General features: G+C 40.4%; 1 protein-coding gene across 5 annotated transcripts in view; it reads right to left on the reverse strand.

Moving 5' to 3' along the window:
- LOC126236877 (GTPase-activating protein skywalker) overlaps positions 1 to 22,135 on the reverse strand; it is a 309,366-nt gene that overhangs the window by 35,093 nt on the left and 252,138 nt on the right. For 3 of the 5 annotated variants that reach the window (XM_049946501.1, XM_049946502.1, XM_049946503.1), the window contains exon 9: positions 6,102 to 6,188. The exons of the other annotated variants lie outside the window; for them this stretch is intronic. In XM_049946501.1, the coding sequence (XP_049802458.1) occupies positions 6,102 to 6,188 (87 nt within the window). The remainder of the gene's footprint in view (positions 1 to 6,101; positions 6,189 to 22,135) is intronic. 5 annotated transcript variants of the gene reach the window in all.

The following is a 22,135-nucleotide window of genomic DNA, read 5'->3' on the forward strand; positions in this document are numbered from 1 at the left end:
TTCTAATCCCCGTGTCTTTGCACACAGTATAGAAAAATGTCTAGTCTTCCTAACCATTCATGTAGATGCATAATAATCACTTCAGGAGCCCCAGAAAGGACAAAACAGATCAAGGACGAGTTATCTGACAGATTTGATATCAAGAATCCTGGTGCCACAATATGTGAGCTGGGTTTGAGGTAAACTAATCTGTTGAAAAAATTACATTATGTTTGACAACTTGGTTATATTAGAGAAGTTTTACACCAATTTAGAATGTATGCTGCTAGCCAGTATGGACTTCACTAGCAAATGGGTGCAAGTTAGATGCAACAGCTATGTATACATATGATGACAGTCATTATCAATGCAGAGCAATGGCTGGAGCATTGATGAACATTGCCATTGGTACTCGACCAGGCATACAGTATGCCGTCAGTAAGCTAAGACAGTACAGTAACAGCCACAAATTTGTTCACTGGCAAGTGGCTAAACAAATCAATAGATACTTCAAACGAGCAATAAACAACAAACTGACCTACATAAAGGATAAAGAAGGAATCTTCAGTGTCACAGATGCTGATTGGGGAAGTTCTGATGCTGACAGGAAATCATACAAAGGCTACAACTAAAACTTATACATATCAGCAATCTATCTCATGGTGTTCACGCAGAGAAAGAGCTGTTGCTTTCCATCAACTGAAGCCAAGTACACGAGTGTCACTGAAGCAACAAAGAAAGTGATTCCCCTGTCAATATTCATGAAGGAGCTTGGTTTAGGGCAACTGTCACACATCAACTTGTTCACTGACAATCAGACAGCTGGAAAATTAGAACGTAATTCAGTTTTTCACTCACAGGCGAAACACATTCATATAAAATATCATTTCATACATCAAGCTCTACATGAGATTTCACTGAAACTGGAATATCAGCCAACAGAAGATGGCATATATACTAACAAAGGCTTTCCTGCACTGAATCCTAGAGCCATGAACTTAAGACTTTATTCTTAATTTAGAACTCTCTGTAAAAAATTGAGGTGTTTTGAGATTCAAATTTTACTGCCATGTAATACCTTCAATTTCTATAGATGTTGCCATGTGCATGTTTTCATATCAATTGTTAGTAGTTTCGGGTTACTCTCCATACAGTAAAAGAGGGCTATAGTAGTTCAATAATTATGTCGTACCTCTATTTTCAAAATATTTGCTAACTACAACAGTACTGCTGTAGGAATGGAAAATATGCAAAGTGGAACATCACTGAAGTATTTTAATTCTTGGAGTAACAGATAACAACATTAGAACTCAAAAATGACAAAAGTAATAGTTAAGCAAATTAATCAGTAATGTGACTTAACAGAACTTGTGTCACAGTGAGTTACTGATAAGAAAGAAGCTAGCCACTCATTGCAGAAACAGTAAACACCATTGGAATGTCACAAATTGTAATTTCACAACTGTGGTCCTATATTAAAATTTTAAAACTAACCATAGAAAATATGATTAGTGTCCACTAGAAGTGACTGCAGTTACATCTATTTTTATAATTCAAAACAGAATGCAAGTCAACTGCAGAAACATTTACAAACACCAACAAGATGCAGAATATTAACCCAGGCTGTTTGCAACTGTCATGATGATGATGGCCGTTATACGTGTAGGAAAATGGTGGCCTGTGTGTGATTAACAGCATGAAATCACAACGCCAAAAGACAATGTGGGTGAAAAACAATAAAATCAAGTTTTTTTTCTTTACCCACTTAGTGTCGAGCCCGATGCTCAATGTATTTACAGATGGAGAGAGAGGCAAATGGAAAGAGACTATACATTCAGGTTAAAATAACAAGGTGACAAATAAAATGGCAAACTGGTAGTTTAAAAAGGAATCAGCAGAAAATAGACTACCACCAACTTGTTCAAAACTATTCTTTGATGGTGCAAATGCAAGAAGATGAGATCCCTTGAACATTGGTTCTATCATAACTTGTTGATACAGATAACAGATTTTTTTTATGGAGAATAGATGGCTCAAGGCAGCCAAGTGATGTATATCACCTACTTACTGTTGCCAGTGTGTTCCAACATAAATCCTTTCAAATTTGAATTTGTGTAGTTAATACACCCACATCAGCGTCTTCCATAACTGTTCCATGGATGATGATAACTTTTTATATGAAATTATAACATCAGTGGATTCATGCCAAGCAGATCCAAAATTAAGTTTGCAATTACTAGTGGCCACACATTGTATAAGGGTGATCATAATTACGGTAGCTTTGCGACAAGGTGGTGTACGGACACTCATGTCACCTTTTGAGAAACACAAACAAAATTATGGGGCCTACTTATGGCATCTGGAAAGAAATGAAATTGCATTTGAATGAATGCCTTTGTATCTACGATACCAGACTGAATTAATAGTGTATTGTTCTATAATGCCTGTAATTTCACCTAATTCTTATGTTTAGTAGAGAATAAGCATCAGGAGAGCAATATGTAATTGAAAAACATACATAGAGGCAATGTGCAATGGAAAAGGAATGGGACCAGTAGTCACTGTTTATTTTTGTGAACACCAAAATATATTTATTTGCATGAGTCAAATACTGTAGGGTATCTCATATTCAGAGACATGATAAGAATGATCATTCAAAGCAAAAAAAGTTTGGTACATGGGCTCTAAAATTTATATCTTAAGAGCTATTAGCACATGTTTAGTAGAATAGATGTGTTTCCTAGTAGTGAAGATGAATAAGTGCTCATAGCTCATAAGATATGCATTTTAAAGCCCATGTTTACTAGACTTTTAGCTTTGAATGATTGTTCCTGTCATATCTGTGAATACTGATCATTCCTCCAGAGACATCCTTTAAATGTTTATTCCTGTCAGCAAGTTGTCATCCTAGCTTTACTGGTAAAATCATTTCCCCTTGAAAAGTTTCACTTTAATTGTGCTGATCAAGACAATAAAAAAAGAAAAAAGTGCAAGGAAATATGAATACTGCAAATTTTCCACCACTCAATCCTGGCTGTGTTCAGTAAAAGAACTTCAGTTCAGTCCCATTATGTCATCTGATATGCAGAGTACCAATGTGGCTTAACTATACTGGGGATACATGTCAACATGTCACCACGTCACTCATATTTCATTTCTGCTGAAGAGCAAAGTACATGATAGGATATGAATGTATGTAATTGTTTTAATGCAATATTTATTAGGTACACCATACCATATTTCACACTATCGTTAGTTGTAGTTATATAATGTCATTCAGGGATCCCCTAATATCTACAATCAGGCATACAAATCTGACAGGAGCAAAGAGAAGACACGTGGATGAAACTATTACATGGAATTAACAGCAATCTTAATGTCCAAAGTATGAGAACTTAAGCCACCAGCAAGTGTACAGAAATGAATGCTGCTGCACATATCCCAGATGAAAAAAAACTTAAGATGGATAGTGAGGTGAGTGCTAAACAAGCCTGGGACGCACAGCTGGGGTTTTAAATACAGACATAGCAATTATTATTGAAATGTACAGAGATAACGTGGTACAGACTACATGAGGTTCAAAGTTATCAGAACCTATTAATGTCACTAAAGGTTTGTGACAAGGTTGCAGTATGTCACCCATCTTGTTCAGTTTATATGTAGAAGTGGCTCTCCGAAATTGGAAGAACAGCTGCACAGGAATGGGAATCACTATCAACGATGTATAGATATTTTCATTAAGTTTTGCTGATGATCAAGCTATTATAGAACAAGATGATTACGACCTTGAGTTCATGATATGGCGATTATATCAGGAATACAACAGATGGGGACTACAAATGAGTCCAACAAAAACAAGAGTATCTGGTGGTGAATAGTGATGCTAAATTTGATGTACACATCAATGACAAAGCAGTTGTATGGCAAGTACAGAAATTTAAATATCTCAGGGCACATATTGATAAAAATAGTTTGGGCCTTACACAAGTAAAATATAGACTACAGCAAAGCAGAAAAGTGTTAGGGTGTATGAATTCTTTTTGGTGGGATAAGAATACTTCCAACAGCAATAAGAAAAGAGTAGGTAAGATAATGGTTGCTATGCTACGCTATACTATGGATCAGAACTATGGATCTTAAATGCGGATCTCAAAAGAAGATTAATAGCTGTGGAAATGGATTATTTGCGTAGGAGTGCCAGAATATCAAGAATCGAAAGAAAAACTAATGGTGAAGTAAGAGCTAGAATGAAGGCAAATGATACACTGATAGACAGAATTGAAAGAAAATCATTAAAATGGTACGGACATATGATGAGAATGAACGTTCTTGGACACACCACATAAATGGAGTAATGGAACAAGGCAGAATCGACAAGGAAGATGCGCTGGATAAAGAGGCTTTGCAGAGGATAACAGGAATACAACAAGATGTTGTTATTTATTTGTACTGATTAATCCTCTAATAATAATAATAATAATAATAATAATAATATATCTAAAAAGAAAGATGATGAGACTTACCAAACAAAAGCGCTGGCAGGTCGATAGACACACAAACAAACACAAATATACACACAAAATTCAAGCTTTCGCAACAAACTGTTGCCTCATCAGGAAAGAGGGGAAGGAGAGGGAAAGACGAAAGGATGTGGGTTTTAAGGGAGAGGATAAGGAGTCATTCCAATCCCGGGAGCGGAAAGACTTACCTTAGGGGGAAAAAAGGACAGGTATACACTCGCACACACACCCATATCCATCCACACATACAGACACAAGCAGACATATTTCATTAATTCATTAAGAACATGATACTAAACCCCTCATAAATATGTCTGCTTGTGTCTGTATGTGTGGATGGATATGGGTGTGTGTGCGAGTGTATACCTGTCCTTTTTTCCCCCTAAGGTAAGTCTTTCCGCTCCCGGGATTGGAATGACTCCTTATCCTCTCCCTTAAAACCCACATCCTTTCGTCTTTCCCTCTCCTTCCCCTCTTTCCTGATGAGGCAACAGTTTGTTGCGAAAGCTTGAATTTTGTGTGTATATTTGTGTTTGTTTGTGTGTCTATCGACCTGCCAGCGCTTTTGTTTGGTAAGTCTCATCATCTTTCTTTTTAGATATATTTTTCCACGTGGAATGTTTCCCTCTGTTATATTCATATCATAATAATAATAATAATAACATAGCAAACATTTCAACAGCAATAAGTTTCTTGAGACCAAACTTTCATTGAGACTGTCAAAAGGAAGAGAGTTGTGAGGAACTGTTCCGCTAATTGCATCGATACCCATGGCTAATATAGTGGATAATCTGACTGTCCCATAAGAATGAGACTGAAGGACATACCTGAAACGTCCAAGTATACTACAACATTACTCATGAAATCAACATTAATTCATTAAGAACATGATACTAAACCCCTCATAAATTGAAGGGCGAAGAGAAGCATAGTAATGTTACTTCTTGTTATTGCTATTTTTGGATTAAAACTGTAAGATCAAATGTATAGCAGACACTGACTACGAAGAGAAACAGTAGAACCACAAACCGTTAGACTGACCAGGGGGGGGGGGGGGGGAGGGGCAAAAAAAAAATTAATAATAATAATAATAATAATAATAAGACTATCAAATTATTATTTTTCAAATGGTGCAATATCTAAAGGAAACCACTGTACAAAAAGTTAAGACTATTCCATAAAAGTTAATTATTGGCAGTGTGCACTATATTTCAGTCTCCCTGTACTTTGGTGCAACAAGGATGCTCTGTGGTTTATTTACTGTTCAACTGAAGAATGTAGCCTTAAACATGTCTGAGCCATAAGAGTCCTCTCCTTCTTATTCATTTATACAGGTTTACAACCAATAAGCAGAATACCAATAAGTGGCATAAGTAATCAAACATACATACCATCAAAGTCTACACCTATGGGCTAATTAGCTGGAATTGCAGCATACTCAGATGATAATAATAATGCATAAATTAACCTATGCAGCAAAAGTACTACACAGGCACAAAATTTACAAATGAAACAACAAAATAAGTCTGTGATTTTGCCAATTTAAGAATCATGCATCCAAAAAACAGCTGAACCTCACATTTAAAACATGCTCTTACTTACTTCATCTTGGTCTAATACATGAGATCTGATGTTATATATGGGATAAACACCCATAGAAGGGACCCGAGCACCAGGTGAATGAGATCCCTTCACAGCAGCAATAAAAAAACAACCAATACATTCCCATTACCACATTACCTTTAAGAACAGTATGCAACCATAACTTTTTAACCCAGAATAAAATGCAATGTACCAGAAGCAATGTTCCCTGAACTCAATGGCAGAAAGATAGACATATAATTTTTGAGTTAAATGAACTATGTTACTACCAAATTATTAGAAAATTAAAATCTGACAGCATGAATCACTAAATTTGTGGATTATTAATTTTTGACGTGTATGGACTTTTTTGATTACTTATTGTTAGCAAATAAGCCTAAACATGATCACCTTACTTCAGGTTTTCATTTTTACCTTTTAATATTTAGATGTTCCAGTTTGAAACAGCAACTTCATGTACTGCCATCAAATCATGCATATGGGCGAAATTATGATTAACTGTGCTGTTTATAAGTCTACACTATGTTTTTACTGGACAAAAAATTAGTCAGCCTCAGGAAACGTCATGTTAATACTTTGTACATATTGACTCTAGCTTTGACAATAGCAGTTCATTCATGATTAGATTCTGCAGAGCAAAACATTGTTGGGATTGTTGCATAGAATATTTCATCTGCCATTAGAAATATCTCAGATATTTTCTATGAGATTAAGATTGTGTGATTTAGCAGGTAAGTCAAGGTGTCATAGGGTGTCTAAATGTTTGTCAAACCAGTAATGTATGCATTCTGAACACTGTTGTTGCCATTTTGGAAGATGGGAGCATCCCCAACATGTTCATCAAGAAAATTTACAAAAATGGGCAACACTCAGTAACCAAAAATGTTTAAGTAAACATCCCAGTTCATATTCACAGTATCCGGAATGATTGCCTAAGGAAATAATTAAATAATTTGGTTTGGGTTTAGGATGCTCAGCTTTGAAATTTTCAGCAAGGAGGAAATGAATGTAGCTTGTTAAATACACAGAAACATGAGACTTATTTAACTGAAATATAGTGCTGAACACAAATACCAGTTAGAACAGTGAAAATGAAACCACTGTGACAAGCAAACAATACCAGTAAATCTTCACTGGAATTTTAAAAATAAAAAATCTTCTTTCAGCAGGTGCAAACAATAAATTTGTTATGGTGAAGAAAACAATATTGATGGCTGTAACAGTGAACATGTAGCACATTAATGTGTTTATGTGAGAAATAGAATTAAATAGGTATCCAGAATGACATAGTGGGGAACATAGAAATAAATGAGAGAAGACTCAGTATCACACTTAAGGTAATGTCTGTAGATCATTTGTGATACTGGCTCTACCAGGTGCAATTCCTTTTATTGTCACTTCAGTTTAAGTGTATTTAAAAATACATCTCTATTAAGTCACAAAAGTGTGCAATTTTCTTCTGTTTCATTAGTTTATCTCAGTCACTGCCATTAATACATCCATAAATGAAAATACTTAAGAACTTAATTGTTGTACAAAGTCTTGATCATAGTGCTTTTAGTGGCAACAATACATGACAAAATCTTCCCAAAATCAAATGTGAATTACACAAAAATATAAACTCAATATTTTGAAAAGCACCTCAGTATGTGCTGCAATGACCTGCGACACAACGTAGTTGGATTGATTATACAGTCAAGAGAGAAACATATTAGAAGATCACGTCACAGGTACCTATAGCTAAAAGAAAATCACTGCAGTTTTGGTTTAGAAAACAAGCCAACTTTCCTTTCCTCCCTGATCCTACATCCAAGCCTTACTCAACTCTGTTTAAATGTTGTACACAGCTTTTTTCTTGTAACAGTGAACATACTGATGTGCTGCCAGCGACTTCGTATTATCATTGTAGCAGAGAAAGCACGTTTTTAAAATGAATATTCAGTAAGTACTGAGGAATGGTTCTGTGAACAATGGCATCGAAGTAAGATGATTGATGCTGCCACTACTTCTTGGTTTAGAGCATTCAATAGCCCTGCCTTCAGTACCCATTCTGATTTACAGCACCATTATTATTAAGAAAAGCAATACAATAAAGTGAAAAAATACTTTTAAAAGAGTACACCTGCCTGGATAGCCATTTGCACTAGCACGCTGCTTCCAATATTTGGGGTTATCCTCCAGTACAGGATTTAATCCACCCAGCGCATTAACAAGAGCCACTGTGCTGGCCACTCTGGATGAGGTTTTTAGGCGGTTTCCCTTATTTGACTAGGCAAATAATGGGTTTCAGTTACATGATTTGCAAACATTTAGAAAACGTTTGCATACCTTTACACGGGAAATGTCGCCTTCCTTCTTAAGTTGCTCAAATCTCCAGTCAGCCAGAATTTATTAAATATCGCTCGCAGGATTTCTTCTGCCTCATCCAAGTTGATAGAATATACTGTAATGTTACTGATCACATAGTGAGCGGTTGAATAACTGTCAGACAATACCAAATAGATGAGAATAGAGTTTCTCGAAGCATATACAACGTTCAAATTACTTACAAGACTGCAGCCGGGTGAATCTGTCGACAACCACCGGTGTTTCGACAGGAGTACACCTTGTAATTTTAAACGCAAAGCTGCAGCAACTACGTGTTGTGCGAGTGAATTTAAAACTACAGTTTGCACACACACACACACACACACACACACACACACACACACACACTCTCTCTCTCTCTCTCTCTCTCTCTCTCTCTCTCTCTCTCTCTCTCTCTCTAAACACTAGCGCCACCAGACAACCAAAGATGACTGAAACCAGAAGTTATCGATAGAGAGCATTACAAAATAATGGCTGAGGTAGCATAAACTCTGTCCCTTTGTTTTCTGACAAGGTAGAAAGCAGGATTCCACAGAGTGTTTAAGGAAAATACTCCATCTCTATTTAAGAGGTCACTTGCTAATTTCATTCAACTGCTTCCTTAATAACGCTACCCCAACAGCTAGACAAGCATGCCAGGCTCCCTATGTTGTTATATTTCATAGGATGACTGGTGTAAAGACGATGTTCTCAAACAGCTTGCACAGTGCCTTGTTTACAAGTTGGTTCCATGAGTCTGTGGGGTCAATGCCACACTCAAACTGTATTATTAGCTTTTACCAGCTGAAATAAGGACTCGTCAGACCAAGCCACAGTTTCCTGTCATTCAGGGTCCAACCAATTTGGTCATGAGCCCAGGAGAGGCACTGCAGGCGATGTATTGTTAGCAAAGGCACTCGCGTCATTTGTCTGCTGTCATAGCCCACTATTGACAAATTTCATGGCACTGTCCTAATAGATACACTCATCGTATGCCCCATATTGTTTTCTGCAATTACTTCATGCAGTGCTACTTGTGTGTTAGCACTGACAACCATACGCAAATGCTGCTGCTCTTGTTGTTAAGTAAAGCTGTTGGCCACTGCATTGTCTATGGTGAGAGGTAATGCCTGAAATTTAGTATTTTCAGCTCACTCTTGACACTGTTGATATCTGAATGCTGAATAAATTAATGGCTTCCAAAACACCATCTAGCTCCAGCTACCATTCTGCATGCTTAGTCTGTTAATTCCTGTCGTGCTGCGGCCATAATCACATCTGAAACCTTTCCACACAAGTCACCTGATTAAAAATAATAGCACCGCCAATGCACTGCCCTTTTATATGTGCATATCGCTATCCCATGACTCTTGTCACCTCAGTGTATATTGGTCATACTATCAGGACTATGGGAGACTGGTGTACAGAGCATAAGCATCACAGACACTTACAACAGCTGAGCAAATCAGCTATTTCATAACACTGTCTTGGCACCAGTCATCCTGTGGAAAATAACAACACGGAGAGTCTGGAATGCACTTGTACCTATTGGGGTAGTGTTATCAAGGAAACAGTTGAGATTAAAATGGCAAGCTACTTCGTAAATAGAGAAGAAGGTTGGTTGATTGGTTTGGGGAAGGAGACCAGACAGCGAGGTCATCGGTCTCATCGGATTAGGGAAGGACGGGGAAGGAAGTCGGCCGTGCCCTTTGAAAGGAACCATCCTGGCAATTGCCTGGAGCGATTTAGGGAAATCACGGAAAACCTAAATCAGGATGGCCGGATGCGGGATTGAACCGTTGTCCTCCCGAATGCGAGTCCAGTGAGAGAAGAAGGTTTTTGGTTAAATTCTGCATGTAATCTTGCTCTCTCCCTTATCAAAAAAACACAGGGAGAGAATTAATGCTACCTGACCCATTGTTTAGCAGACAGAGAGAGAGAGAGAGAGAGAGAGAGAGAGAGAGAGAGAGAGAGAGAGAGAGAGAGAGAGACCTTTCTGGACTCTCTCTGCAAACCAAGGTTTTAAATTCACTCGCACAGCACTTACTTACTGCAGTTTTGCCTTGAAAATTACAGGATGTGCATCTGTCAAAATATCAGCAGTTGTTGATAATGTGACACGGCTGCATTCCCAGAAATTATTTGTATATTAAAAATCTGACTCCTATAGGGAGAAGTGGCAGTTATGATAATTAATGTACTGGGAGTAAGGTTCCAAATGTCTTCCCCAGCAACACATAGTGGCTAAAGAATGCTAGCTCCAGCATTTCAATGGCAGACACTGACAAGAAATATTCTCAGTCCAAGTACAGCAGTTATTGGAGACTGGCTATGTTAGTGTGTTCCAAATAGGTTCTCACAATTCATGTACCTCGTGAAATGATTTCTTGAGTCCTGCTATGACTTTTTTTCTGCTCTCTCAGATTGTTTTTCATAGTGATGCCCTCATGACCTGCAAGGCCAAGAGATTCTTAGTTCACGGGTAATATTTGAAGTATTGCAGAGCTGCACACAAACCAATCGCAAACTGCGATTTGCCAGACCACCATGGAACGGACAGACTCCTAATGTATACTGGGGCCTTTGAGATGGAAGAAGCATCAGTAGTGTAGTGGATTACACTTGTAATGTAGTCCACCCAGTTAGATTGTTGTTTTTGTGCTGAAACATGGCAATTAGTTGCATGGAGTGAAGTTTTTTCTGCTGAGAATACAACATGGGTGTTTCCTTTAGTGGACTGCCATGTCTGTTAAATGGATTCGCATGTTTTACCTCATCAGACATACAGAGCACTCCTCTTGAGGTTCAGGGGTTTTGTAAGGGAGATGTACTACCATCACACCTAACAGTGGTTGCTACAGTATGCACACAGTTGGCAGTACTAGAGAAGCAGTGCCATTGTGGATCCACCAATTCAGTTCTCTTAGTTCACCCAGCTCATACCCAGTCATCAGCCACCACTGACCGAGGCCCCTGAAAGGCCACACTTAGGTTGATGAACAACAGTGTCTGGTTCATTCTAGTGGATTAAGTTGACAAGTACAGTCTTGTGTATTCACAACACAACAGTAAGTTTAGTACATTTTTTTTTTAATTACATTAAGTCCACTGCCATGTATGCAGTGTTGTTTTCACATGTGGTGGAGCTATAAAAATAATGGAAATTCCTATATGGAACAATACACAAAATAAGGGAAAGGCAACTACTCACCTATATCAGATTGATGCACGGAGCACAGTAACACAACACAAAACAGTATTCACACTAACTCTTTTTCCAGCAATAGTAAACACATTCAAACCCACAAGCATACAGGCATCCAAAAGCAAACTCCTGTGGCTATGGCAATACTAATTATTGATACTCGATTACTGAAAGCAGTTGGCTGAGCTGATGAATGTGAGGAGGGGGGTAGGGGGTAGGGAAGGACGCAAGGAGGGGTAGCAAGAAAAAGGCAGTTCAGATCTTTTCACGGCCACACAACAAGACAGAGAGGGAGGGAGGGAGGGAGGAGAGTGGCGGGAGAAGGCGGAGCATGGTCTGGATGGAGAAAGAATGTAGAGAAAAGAGAAGGGGAAGGACAAGGAGAGACTGTGTGAACAGGTCCAGGGTAGGTTTAGGCCAAGGAGATTGTGAAAGCACAGGATGCATCGGGTGAGAGAATTCCGATCTGCATATTTCAGAGAACCTTGTGCTGGAAAGAATTATCCAAATGGCCCACATAGTGAAGCAGCTGTTCTAGTCATTTGTGTTGTGGGGTGCAGCATTTTCAATAACTGGATGGTGAAGTCTATGGTTTGCCACAGTTTGGCAATAGTATTCATGCAAGTAGACAGTTGTCATGTGTTACTGTGCCTACACAGTATGTTATACAGTAATTACAATATAGATTATATATAACACGGCTGCTTTGACATGTGGCCCTGCCACTTACTTGGTAGGAAATGCCTGCAACTGGACTGTGATGGGAGGCAGTGGGTAAGGGTATGAGACAGGTCTGGAAACTGCGCCGACCACAAAGGAACAATCAGTTGGGTGGGTGGTTGAATACAACTTTGCAGGCTGTGTGTAGAATTTTGGGTAGGCCATGATACGAGGTAGTTGAAGCCCTGGTGGAGGATGTAGCTGAGCTTTTCAACATTATTGTAATACTGGGTGATCAGAGGAGTGCTGGTCAGCGACTGGTTAACAGGTTTACTGGTGTCAGAGGAGGAGATGGCAGTGGATACTCATTTATGGATATGCTGGATGGGATATTGTTTCTCAGTAAAGGCCCTGGTAAGGTTACTGGTATATTTCAACTCCTCTTGCCTTTCACTGTAAATGGTGAGGCTGTAAGAAAGTTACTATTTGACAGCTGTCATCAAAGTGGAGGTATTGTTTGGTCGGTGTGCTTGATATGGAGCCATCTGAGAGGTGGAGATTGACATCTAGGAAGGCAACTGAATGAGTTATGAAGTAGATTTGAGAATTGTTGTTGAGGTTATGAAGAAACAAACAAAGGTGGTCCTTGCTTTGAGTCCAGATCATGAAAATGTCATTAATGAATCCAAAACAGACAAGAGGTTTCACGTGTTACCTGGATGGAAAGGATTCCTCCAGATGGCCCATAAGTAAGTTACATATGGTGGTGCAATGTGAGCACCCATGGCAGTAATGTGGATTTGTTCGTAGCTTCGGCCTTCAAAAATGAAATAGTTATGATTCAGCATGTGACTGGCTAGGAGGATTACGAAAGAGGTGGTGGATTTGGTATCAGGACAATGATGGGGGAAAGGGGTGTTCCGTGGCCTTGTGGCCACGAGCATGAGGTATGTTCTGCATAAGGCCATGGCATTCACAGTGACCAACAAGGAGTTTGGTGGTAACAGGACAGGAACTGTGGAGAGGCAGTGAAGGAAGCGAGCAGTGTCTTGAACGTAAAGGATGTGACCCCAATGTCTTGAATGTAAGATGGGAGGTACTGGTCAGCAAAGACAGTGGTTCATTCTGTGGGAGCATCGTAACCAGCCACAATGGGACGATCAGTGACAGACCTGTGAGGTTTCTCGAGGAAATAGAAAAAAGGAACGAGGGCTTGGGGTTGCTAATGTGAGGAGGGAGAGGGATCCTGGTGTCACATTTTGGGATGGACCTAAAGGCCTTGAGAAGCCTGCCTTACACCTTCACTAACCCATTCCCAATGCTCACCTAGCCTTTCCCCTTGTCTCTTCTTCCATACAACTGTCCAGATCATGCACTGTCTTCTCCCACCAATCTTCTTCTCTCCCCCCTTTTCAACCCCTCTGCCTTTTCTTTCCTCTCCCTCTTAATCTTCATCGTTCTCTCCCTTTCCCCATCCTCCCCTCACTTCATCACCCTCTTTTTACACTCTGTTGTAAATTCTGTACTTTTTCACCTTGTTGTGTGACAGCAAAGTCATCTGTCCAAAGACCTGACATCTTTCCCACTACCCCTTCTTGTCTCCTGCCCTACCCTCCTCCCCACTTCCCATCAGCTCAGACAACTGTTTTCAATAACCCAGTACCAATAACACCGACCAACAGTGAAAATGTAAGTGGGATAAAATACACTACTGGCCATTAAAATTGCTACACCACGAAGATGACGTGCTACAGACGCGTAATTTAACCGACAGGAAGACGATGCTGTGATATGCAAATGATTAGCTTTTCGGAGCATTCACTCACGGTTGGCGCTGGTGGCGACACCTGCAATGTGCTGACATGAGGAAAGTTTCCAACCGATTTCTCATACACAAACAGCAGTTGACCGGCGTTGCCTGGTGAAACGTTGTGATGCCTCGTGTAAGGAGGAGAAATGCGTACCATCACGTTTACGACTTTGATGAAGGAAGCGTGTATTCATCATCGCCATACTGGCGTATCTCCCGGCGTGATTGTATGGGATGCCATTGGTTACACGTCTTTGTCACCTCTTGTTCGCATTGACGGCACTTTGAACAGTGGACGTTACATTTCAGATATGTTACGACCCATGGCTCTACCCTTCATTCAATCCCCTTAAAAAACCCTACATTTCAGCAGGATAATTCAAGACTGCATGTTGTAGGTCCTGTACGGGTCTTTCTGGATACAGGAAATGTTCGACTGCTGCCCTGGCCTGCACATTCTCCAGATCTCTCATCAATTGAAAACGTCTGGTCAATGGTGGCCAAACGACTGGCTTGTCACAATTCGCCTGTCACTACTCTTGATGAACTGTGGTATCGTGTTGAAGCTGCATGGGCAGCTTTACCTGTACACGCCATCCAAGCTCTGTTTGACTCAATGTCCAGGTGTATCAAGGCCGTTATTACGGCCAGAGGTGGTTGTTCTGGATACTGATTTCTCAGGATCTATGCAACCAAATTGCGTGAAAATGTAATCACATGTCCGTTTATTGTCTGCATTTCTTCTTGGTGTAGCAATTTTAATGGCCAGTAGTGTAAATGTTAGTTAACTATATCGACTACACTGATAACGAAAACGAGAATGAAATACTTGAATTAGCTCTTGCTTCCAAGTTAAAGACAGGTGCATTTAATTATAATTATATTTTATTAGCATTCACTGCCAATCCCTTGCCATATAGGCTGATGACAGAGTCATGAATTTTCAGGTAACAGCAACAACTGTGTGTATTTTGTTGCTTTGGCCCAGTCACATACCAACAAGGGGAAGGGGAAGGGGAAGGGGAAGGGGAAGGGGAAGGGGAAGGGGAAGCACGTTTCATTTAAGTATAGTTTCGGCCTGTAATAAGCTGTGTTCTGTTTGTATGCCGGAAAAACTTGTTACTGAAGTGTAGTTAGTGTGTGTTGTCATTGCAATTCCTGTGATTCAATATGTCTCGCAAACGTGTAAAGAGTGCTGACAGTTTTTGCTACATCTGCGGACAGGCTACATTGAAATCGCAAAAGAGGTCAATAATGTCATATATTAGTAAGGCGTACAGACTGTACTTTGGCTGTGAAATTGGGGACCAGAACAAGAACTGGGCTCCTCGTGTATGTTGCAAATATTGTCCCAAGTCTGCAGCTGTGGTTGAATCAGAAAAGACCCTCATGGGCTTTGCTACACTCATGATCATGAGAAACTTCGAACCATGTGAATGATTGTAATTTTTGTATCACAAATCCATTAACATGATATTTCCAACAAGAGAAAGTCTTCTCAACGTATCCTAACATACTGTTGACACTGTGAGCACTGCCTCATGGAGACTGACTGCCTGTTCCTGTCCCACCTGATGATGATGATGATGATGATGATGATGATGATGATGATGATAATGCCAGTACTGAACCTAGTGCTCCATCATCCGCTTCAAAACTTAGTGCTTTAAACAGGGTGTATACGTGGATAAAGGGAAAAAAAATAATTCCCAGATTTTTCCCAGATTTCCTGGTAAAAATTCTCTTTCTCCCGCGTGAAAACACACTTTTTTCATGTTAAGTGTTAGTGTATTTTCCCCTGGAACTGCAAAACTTATCAATCCTTTGAATGGTTATGGTTTTATACATGGGCGTAGAACTTCCCAGCACTTTAGAAAATGAAACTCACGGAAAAAAGACACGTTTTGGAAAGATTTTTGATGTGCAGCAACATGTACCCTGCGTATTTTCATATTACGAAAGTATACATTAGAATTCCACCCAACACCACGTTACTTTCCAAATCATTGAAATCTAGATTTCGACCTGCTTTTGTAAGCCAGTCACAGCTCATGTCGCGGAATCCTGCCAGCCGATGGCAGCAGATATTCAGATTACAGGACACGTGATTTGTCAGCCAACAGCATCACTGTTAAGTAGCACGAACACACAAACAGGGAAAGTTAATGGTTTAAATTAACATACATAGTGTTGCTACAAGAAAAGCAAAGCTTTCACATGTAATATTTGTCTCTAAGGTTAATAAGCTGCAAGATGTAATGGATCTGGGAGATGTGTTATTTTCTACCGAATTTGTCGATACCAAATCTAATGAGGGAGGTTGTAAATGTTTTCTTATGTTTCTGTCAGAATATTTTTTGTGAATTGTAATTTGCATTATTTTATGCTAATTTGCTTATATGTTCAAGAGTGACAGCATACTGATTAATATTAGTAGATGTGATGAATAATGAAATATATCAAAGAGACTGGTTACAAGTGGAAGCTTGTGTGTTGTGTGAAATGTCTTTGATGCTGGAGTCGTCTTTGACCGTAGTCAGTCGGCAGTGAACACTCGGTGTGTGATGGTCCCCGTTATAATAATTTGCAAGTAACCAAGAAGGAAGCACATTCGGAAAAATGGTATTTGAAGCACCACAAATGATGCAAACGCATTGAACCAGGACGTTTCCGCAGCCGACAAAACAGCATTATGGAATCATACTTTCACTAGACGACTGAAGCCAACACAAAAAAGTTAAATATCATCTTATAAACATCCACGGAAAAGTGAGTACTGTCACGAAATATGCTAAATTCAAGTATATAAAAATAGTGAGCACATTTCAAAGAGAAGCTAGGCTTTCGCATGTAATGTTGATCTCTTTTGCGCGTTACACACAAATGTGCCAGTAAATTTTTTAATAATTAAATAAATGTCTGATCTTCAGGGTTTGAAATTCTTCGAAATGGCTAGTCAACAAAGAGTTGATTTTTAAATGAGAGTCAAATGCTCTATGATTTAAGAAATTCATGGTACATTCTCGCACATAGTTCAACTTACGTAAAAGGAAAGTTACTTTGAAAGTAACGCTTTTCAAAGCACCATTCGCAATATTTTCCTGCGACCTGTTAAAAACAGTTTGTTTCAGTAGTTGCCAGAGCGCAGAGCAGAGATGTCATTGTGCTTGCGAAGCTACCATGATGTAGGTAGCCCGCATGTACATACGTGTAAAACATTAAAAGACCATACATTATGTGACGAAAGAAACAAGACATCAGAGGATACTCCAAGAGCATCGGAATTTCGTGAACCATACTAAAATGCGTAATTCAGCTTAAAGTGTACATGTCCAGATTCCCAATGAAGTAGGCCTCAACCTGATATTATGCTTTTCAGTGTTGTTTTTGGGATGTATATTTTCTTGGAGCACCAGTACTGAATTATATAATGTTTGGTTCTTTATTATGGCATAATGCCATACGTGCTAAAAGATGAAAATGTGCACTTGGAATGCAGCGAACAGTTCAAACTAGCCAGTACTGTGGATTTAAACATTTAATTTCAAATACACTGACTGCCTCTGTGGAAAAGGTTAATAAAAGTCAAATTTCTTTGGAAAACAGACAAAAATAGCTTCATTGTTCTGGCGATTAATGCTTGACTGTCAGAAAGGTGGAAATAAAATAAAATCTGAAACTAATAACATATTTCAGACTTCCATAATTATGTGAAAGTATTTTAATTCCCTTGATAGCTCCCGGCCACAGATATCTGTTTTGTTTTAATTTGACATGAGAGTAAATGAAGGGGAAAACAGCAAAATCACTAAACGTGAACACGGGTAACATGGAGAATACCCGCTATAACTCAGACTGCTCTGCACATCAGTCCCAGATCTACAATATTTGCGAACCGGTTCAATACTAAAAAGAATCCAATTTTCAAATATATGTTCATCTTGTAGTGCACATCTTTCTGAAAAGTCTGAACCATAAAACATGTGTGTTCAAGGAAATGTAAGACATGTTACGAAGGTTGGAACTTAAATAGTGGCAACTATTTATTCACAACCGATGCAAAAAGAGTTACACGTTTGCACCTGTTACTGTCCTTCAAAGTAGTCACCAGCACTGTGTAGAGAGCGTTGCTAGCGATGTGGAAGGTGTAGTACACCATTAGCAGAGCCTGTTCTGTTGATGGTGCGAATGGAGCCGTCTACTGCCTGTCGACTCGCTGGAACAGTTCTGAAGTGAATGCCACAAAGTGGTTCCTTCATATTTGGAATCAAATCAAAGTGACAATAAATTAAGTTCGGGGAGTGTGGTGAATGGTACAGTACTTCCGAGTCCAATCGACTGTACAGAGCAGCCACAGCTTGCGCTGTATGCGCCCACACATTGTCGAGCAAAATGATGAGAGGGTTCCGCAAAAGTGTTGCCGCTTCTTTCGCAAAGCTGGTCGCAGGTGATGCTCCAAAGACAAACAGTAATACTGTGCATTGACGGTCTGCCGTAGAGGAATGTAATGCGTTAGGGTAACACCATCATAGTCGTACACGAGAATCACCATCACTTTAGACCGCTCCATTCGCACTATCAACAGAACAGGGTCTGCTAACGGTGTATTATGCCTTTCACATCGCTCCCAAAGGGTTCTACACAACGTTAGTGACTACTTTGAAGGACAGTAACAGGTGCAAGCATGTAACTCTTTTGCATCGGTTGTGAATAAACAGTTGCCACTATTTAAGCTCCAACCGTAGTATTATGTCTTGTGTGTGCCAAAGTGCAGTGCAACGTCTCTTCATACAACATTCTTCTGTCGCACGTCACTGTATTTCGTTCTGTAATATTTAAATGTGTATATTTTGTAATGGATGCCATCAAACTATATCCAGGACAGTGGAAATTGCAATGTCCTGTGGTGCCTCTCCTGCCCCCCCCCCCCCTCTCTCTCTCTTTTTAAGATCTCGCAATTAATAGCGTATGGGATTATTTGTAATCGGGAGAACAAGAACTCTTCAGAAAATTTGCACTCTTTATTGCCTACTAGCTAATAACTTGCTGTTTTGTGTGACATAACCAATAAAGACAAGAGACAAGCAAGAAGGTACGTATTTCTTCAATCCTTAGCTCCTAGCATTTTTTTCTCTCTAATCTTGCTACAGCTTTACATGGCATGCTTTCCTTTCTGTGAAAGAATCTATTACCTCATCAAAGTTCATCAAATGTTTTGCTGCATGAAAAATCGAAATGTTATTATCTAACACTGAAAAAGTTGTTAATACAAATAATACCCAAGACTGATGTGGTTTCTCGATCTGATTACGTCTATTTTATCACTGTCTGCTAGATAAAACAAAATAGGCCTTTCTAATATTGCAGCAATTTTGTAACACACACCAAATAAATGAAACTGTTTTGGCGCAAATAGTCATTTTTATACATTCCTGGAAATTGAAATAAGAACACCGTGAATTCATTGTCCCAGGAAGGGGAAACTTTATTGACACATTCCTGGGGTCAGATACATCACATGATCACACTGACAGAACCACAGGCACATAGACACAGGCAACAGAGCATGCACAATGTCGGCACTAGTACAGTGTATATCCACCTTTCGCAGCAATGCAGGCTGCTATTCTCCCATGGAGACGATCGTAGAGATGCTGGATGTAGTCCTGTGGAACGGCTTGCCATGCCATTTCCACCTGGCGCCTCAGTTGGACCAGCGTTCGTGCTGGACGTGCAGACCGCGTGAGACGACGCTTCATCCAGTCCCAAACATGCTCAATGGGGGACAGATCCGGAGATCTTGCTGGCCAGGGTAGTTGACTTACACCTTCTAGAGCACGTTGGGTGGCACGGGATACATGCGGATGTGCATTGTCCTGTTGGAACAGCAAGTTCCCTTGCCGGTCTAGGAATGGTAGAACGATGGGTTCGATGACGGTTTGGATGTACCGTGCACTATTCAGTGTCCCCTCGACGATCACCAGTGGTGTACGGCCAGTGTAGGAGATCGCTCCCCACACCATGATGCCGGGTGTTGGCCCTGTGTGCCTCGGTCGTATGCAGTCCTGATTGTGGCGCTCACCTGCACGGCGCCAAACACGCATACGACCATCATTGGCACCAAGGCAGAAGCGACTCTCATCGCTGAAGACGACACGTCTCCATTCGTCCCTCCATTCACGTCTGTCGCGACACCACTGGAGGCGGGCTGCACGATGTTGGGGCGTGAGCGGAAGACGGTCTAACGGTGTGCGGGACCGTAGCCCAGCTTCATGGAGACGGTTGCGAATGGTCCTCGCCGATACCACAGGAGCAACAGTGTCCCTAATTTGCTGGGAAGTGGCGGTGCGGTCCCCTACGGCACTGCGTAGGATCCTACGGTCTTGGCGTGCATCCGTGCGTCGCTGCGGTCCGGTCCCAGGTTGATGGGCACGTGCACCTTCCGCCGACCACTGGCGACAACATCGATGTACTGTGGAGACCTCACGCCCCACGTGTTGAGCAATTCGGCGGTACGTCCACCCGGCCTCCCGCATGCCCACTATACGCCCTCGCTCAAAGTCCGTCAACTGCACATACGGTTCACGTCCACGCTGTCGCGGCATGCTACCAGTGTTAAAGACTGCGATGGAGCTCCGTATGCCACGGCAAACTGGCTGACAATGACGGCGGCGGTGCACAAATGCTGCGCAGCTAGCGCCATTCGACGGCCAACACCGCGGTTCCTGGTGTGTCCGCTGTGCCGTGCATGTGATCATTGCTTGTACAGCCCTCTCGCAGTGTCCGGAGCAAGTATGGTGGGTCTGACACACCGGTGTCAATGTGTTCTTTTTTCCATTTCCAGGAGTGTAACACTACAGAATATAATTAATGAAGTACCAATATCAAATGCCTATTAGGCCTACTACAAGCAAAAAGCTTTATGTTAGGAAATAGTTTCACATTTCATTCATACGCACCAGTTTCTCAAGCATGAGATCGAAAAGTAGTATTACAAATTTTTTATATAAATTTTGAATCGACTTATTCTTCCATAATTTGTGTGATGTCTCTTTTTCTTTTCCTTTCTCATTCTAACAAACAATCTTGTCATCAACAATTTTGTAGGTATTCCTGCCATTGTCAAAATTTGTTTGCCGATTAACTTCACTAACCCTGCCAGAACCAACGGTTTAGTTATCCCGCGATTATTCTCTGGTTATGCGTTTTTACATGTTTGTACAACAAGTTTTTCGCGTTACTTCCAGAATAGAACGTAAGCGGCTGCTAGCTAGCCGGGGACTGTACAACTGGGCCTTACTAGTGTAGGGATCTGGCCAAAAATTTTCTGTCAAAATGTCATTTTCTTGGATATACCGAGAAGATAATATGTAATCTTTCTCACTTGTTATTCCTGTTAGTCGTTTATTTCCATTCTGGTGGTCTGAATCTATGGAATTCACTAGTAATTATAACAACGCTGATCATTCGCAAACCCAATCAACCACATAATCAGACAGCGATTGGCATTCATCAGTTCGGCTTTACTCCACTCGGCTCGTATAGCCCTGTCCCCTTTTGTCTGCAGAAAGTTTATTTCTAGATGCGACGAGGATTCACCTGACAGAGACATCACATATACTACGCACGCATTCAAAAATCAACTTATGATTGATTCAGAAATCAACTTAAAATGTGTTTAAAAATGTTCAAAAGCCAACAGGGATGCGTTTCAAAATAATATGAATAATCGATAGACCAACGTGCACTGGATGCTTGGCGCTTTGTGAAACAAGGTTTTTTTCCTCAAGTATATGAATTTTCCCCGTGGCATCTACTACTCAAACGCGACTTAACTGCGCATGCGCAGGGCCCGCTCGTAACTGCTAAAACGACTAATGTAAACAGTTGTGACTTCATGCTCATGGGAGGCAATCTGTTGTTATGAAGCATTGCATAGTCTTCCTAAAGCCTCTGACACATTTTGCTGTTGGCAAACACTTGTGAGAGCACTGTGTGTCGTCATCGTCGTAT

The sequence above is a fragment of the Schistocerca nitens genome, chromosome 2, assembly GCF_023898315.1.
Source record: "Schistocerca nitens isolate TAMUIC-IGC-003100 chromosome 2, iqSchNite1.1, whole genome shotgun sequence".
NCBI classification, from domain to species: Eukaryota; Metazoa; Arthropoda; class Insecta; order Orthoptera; family Acrididae; genus Schistocerca; species Schistocerca nitens.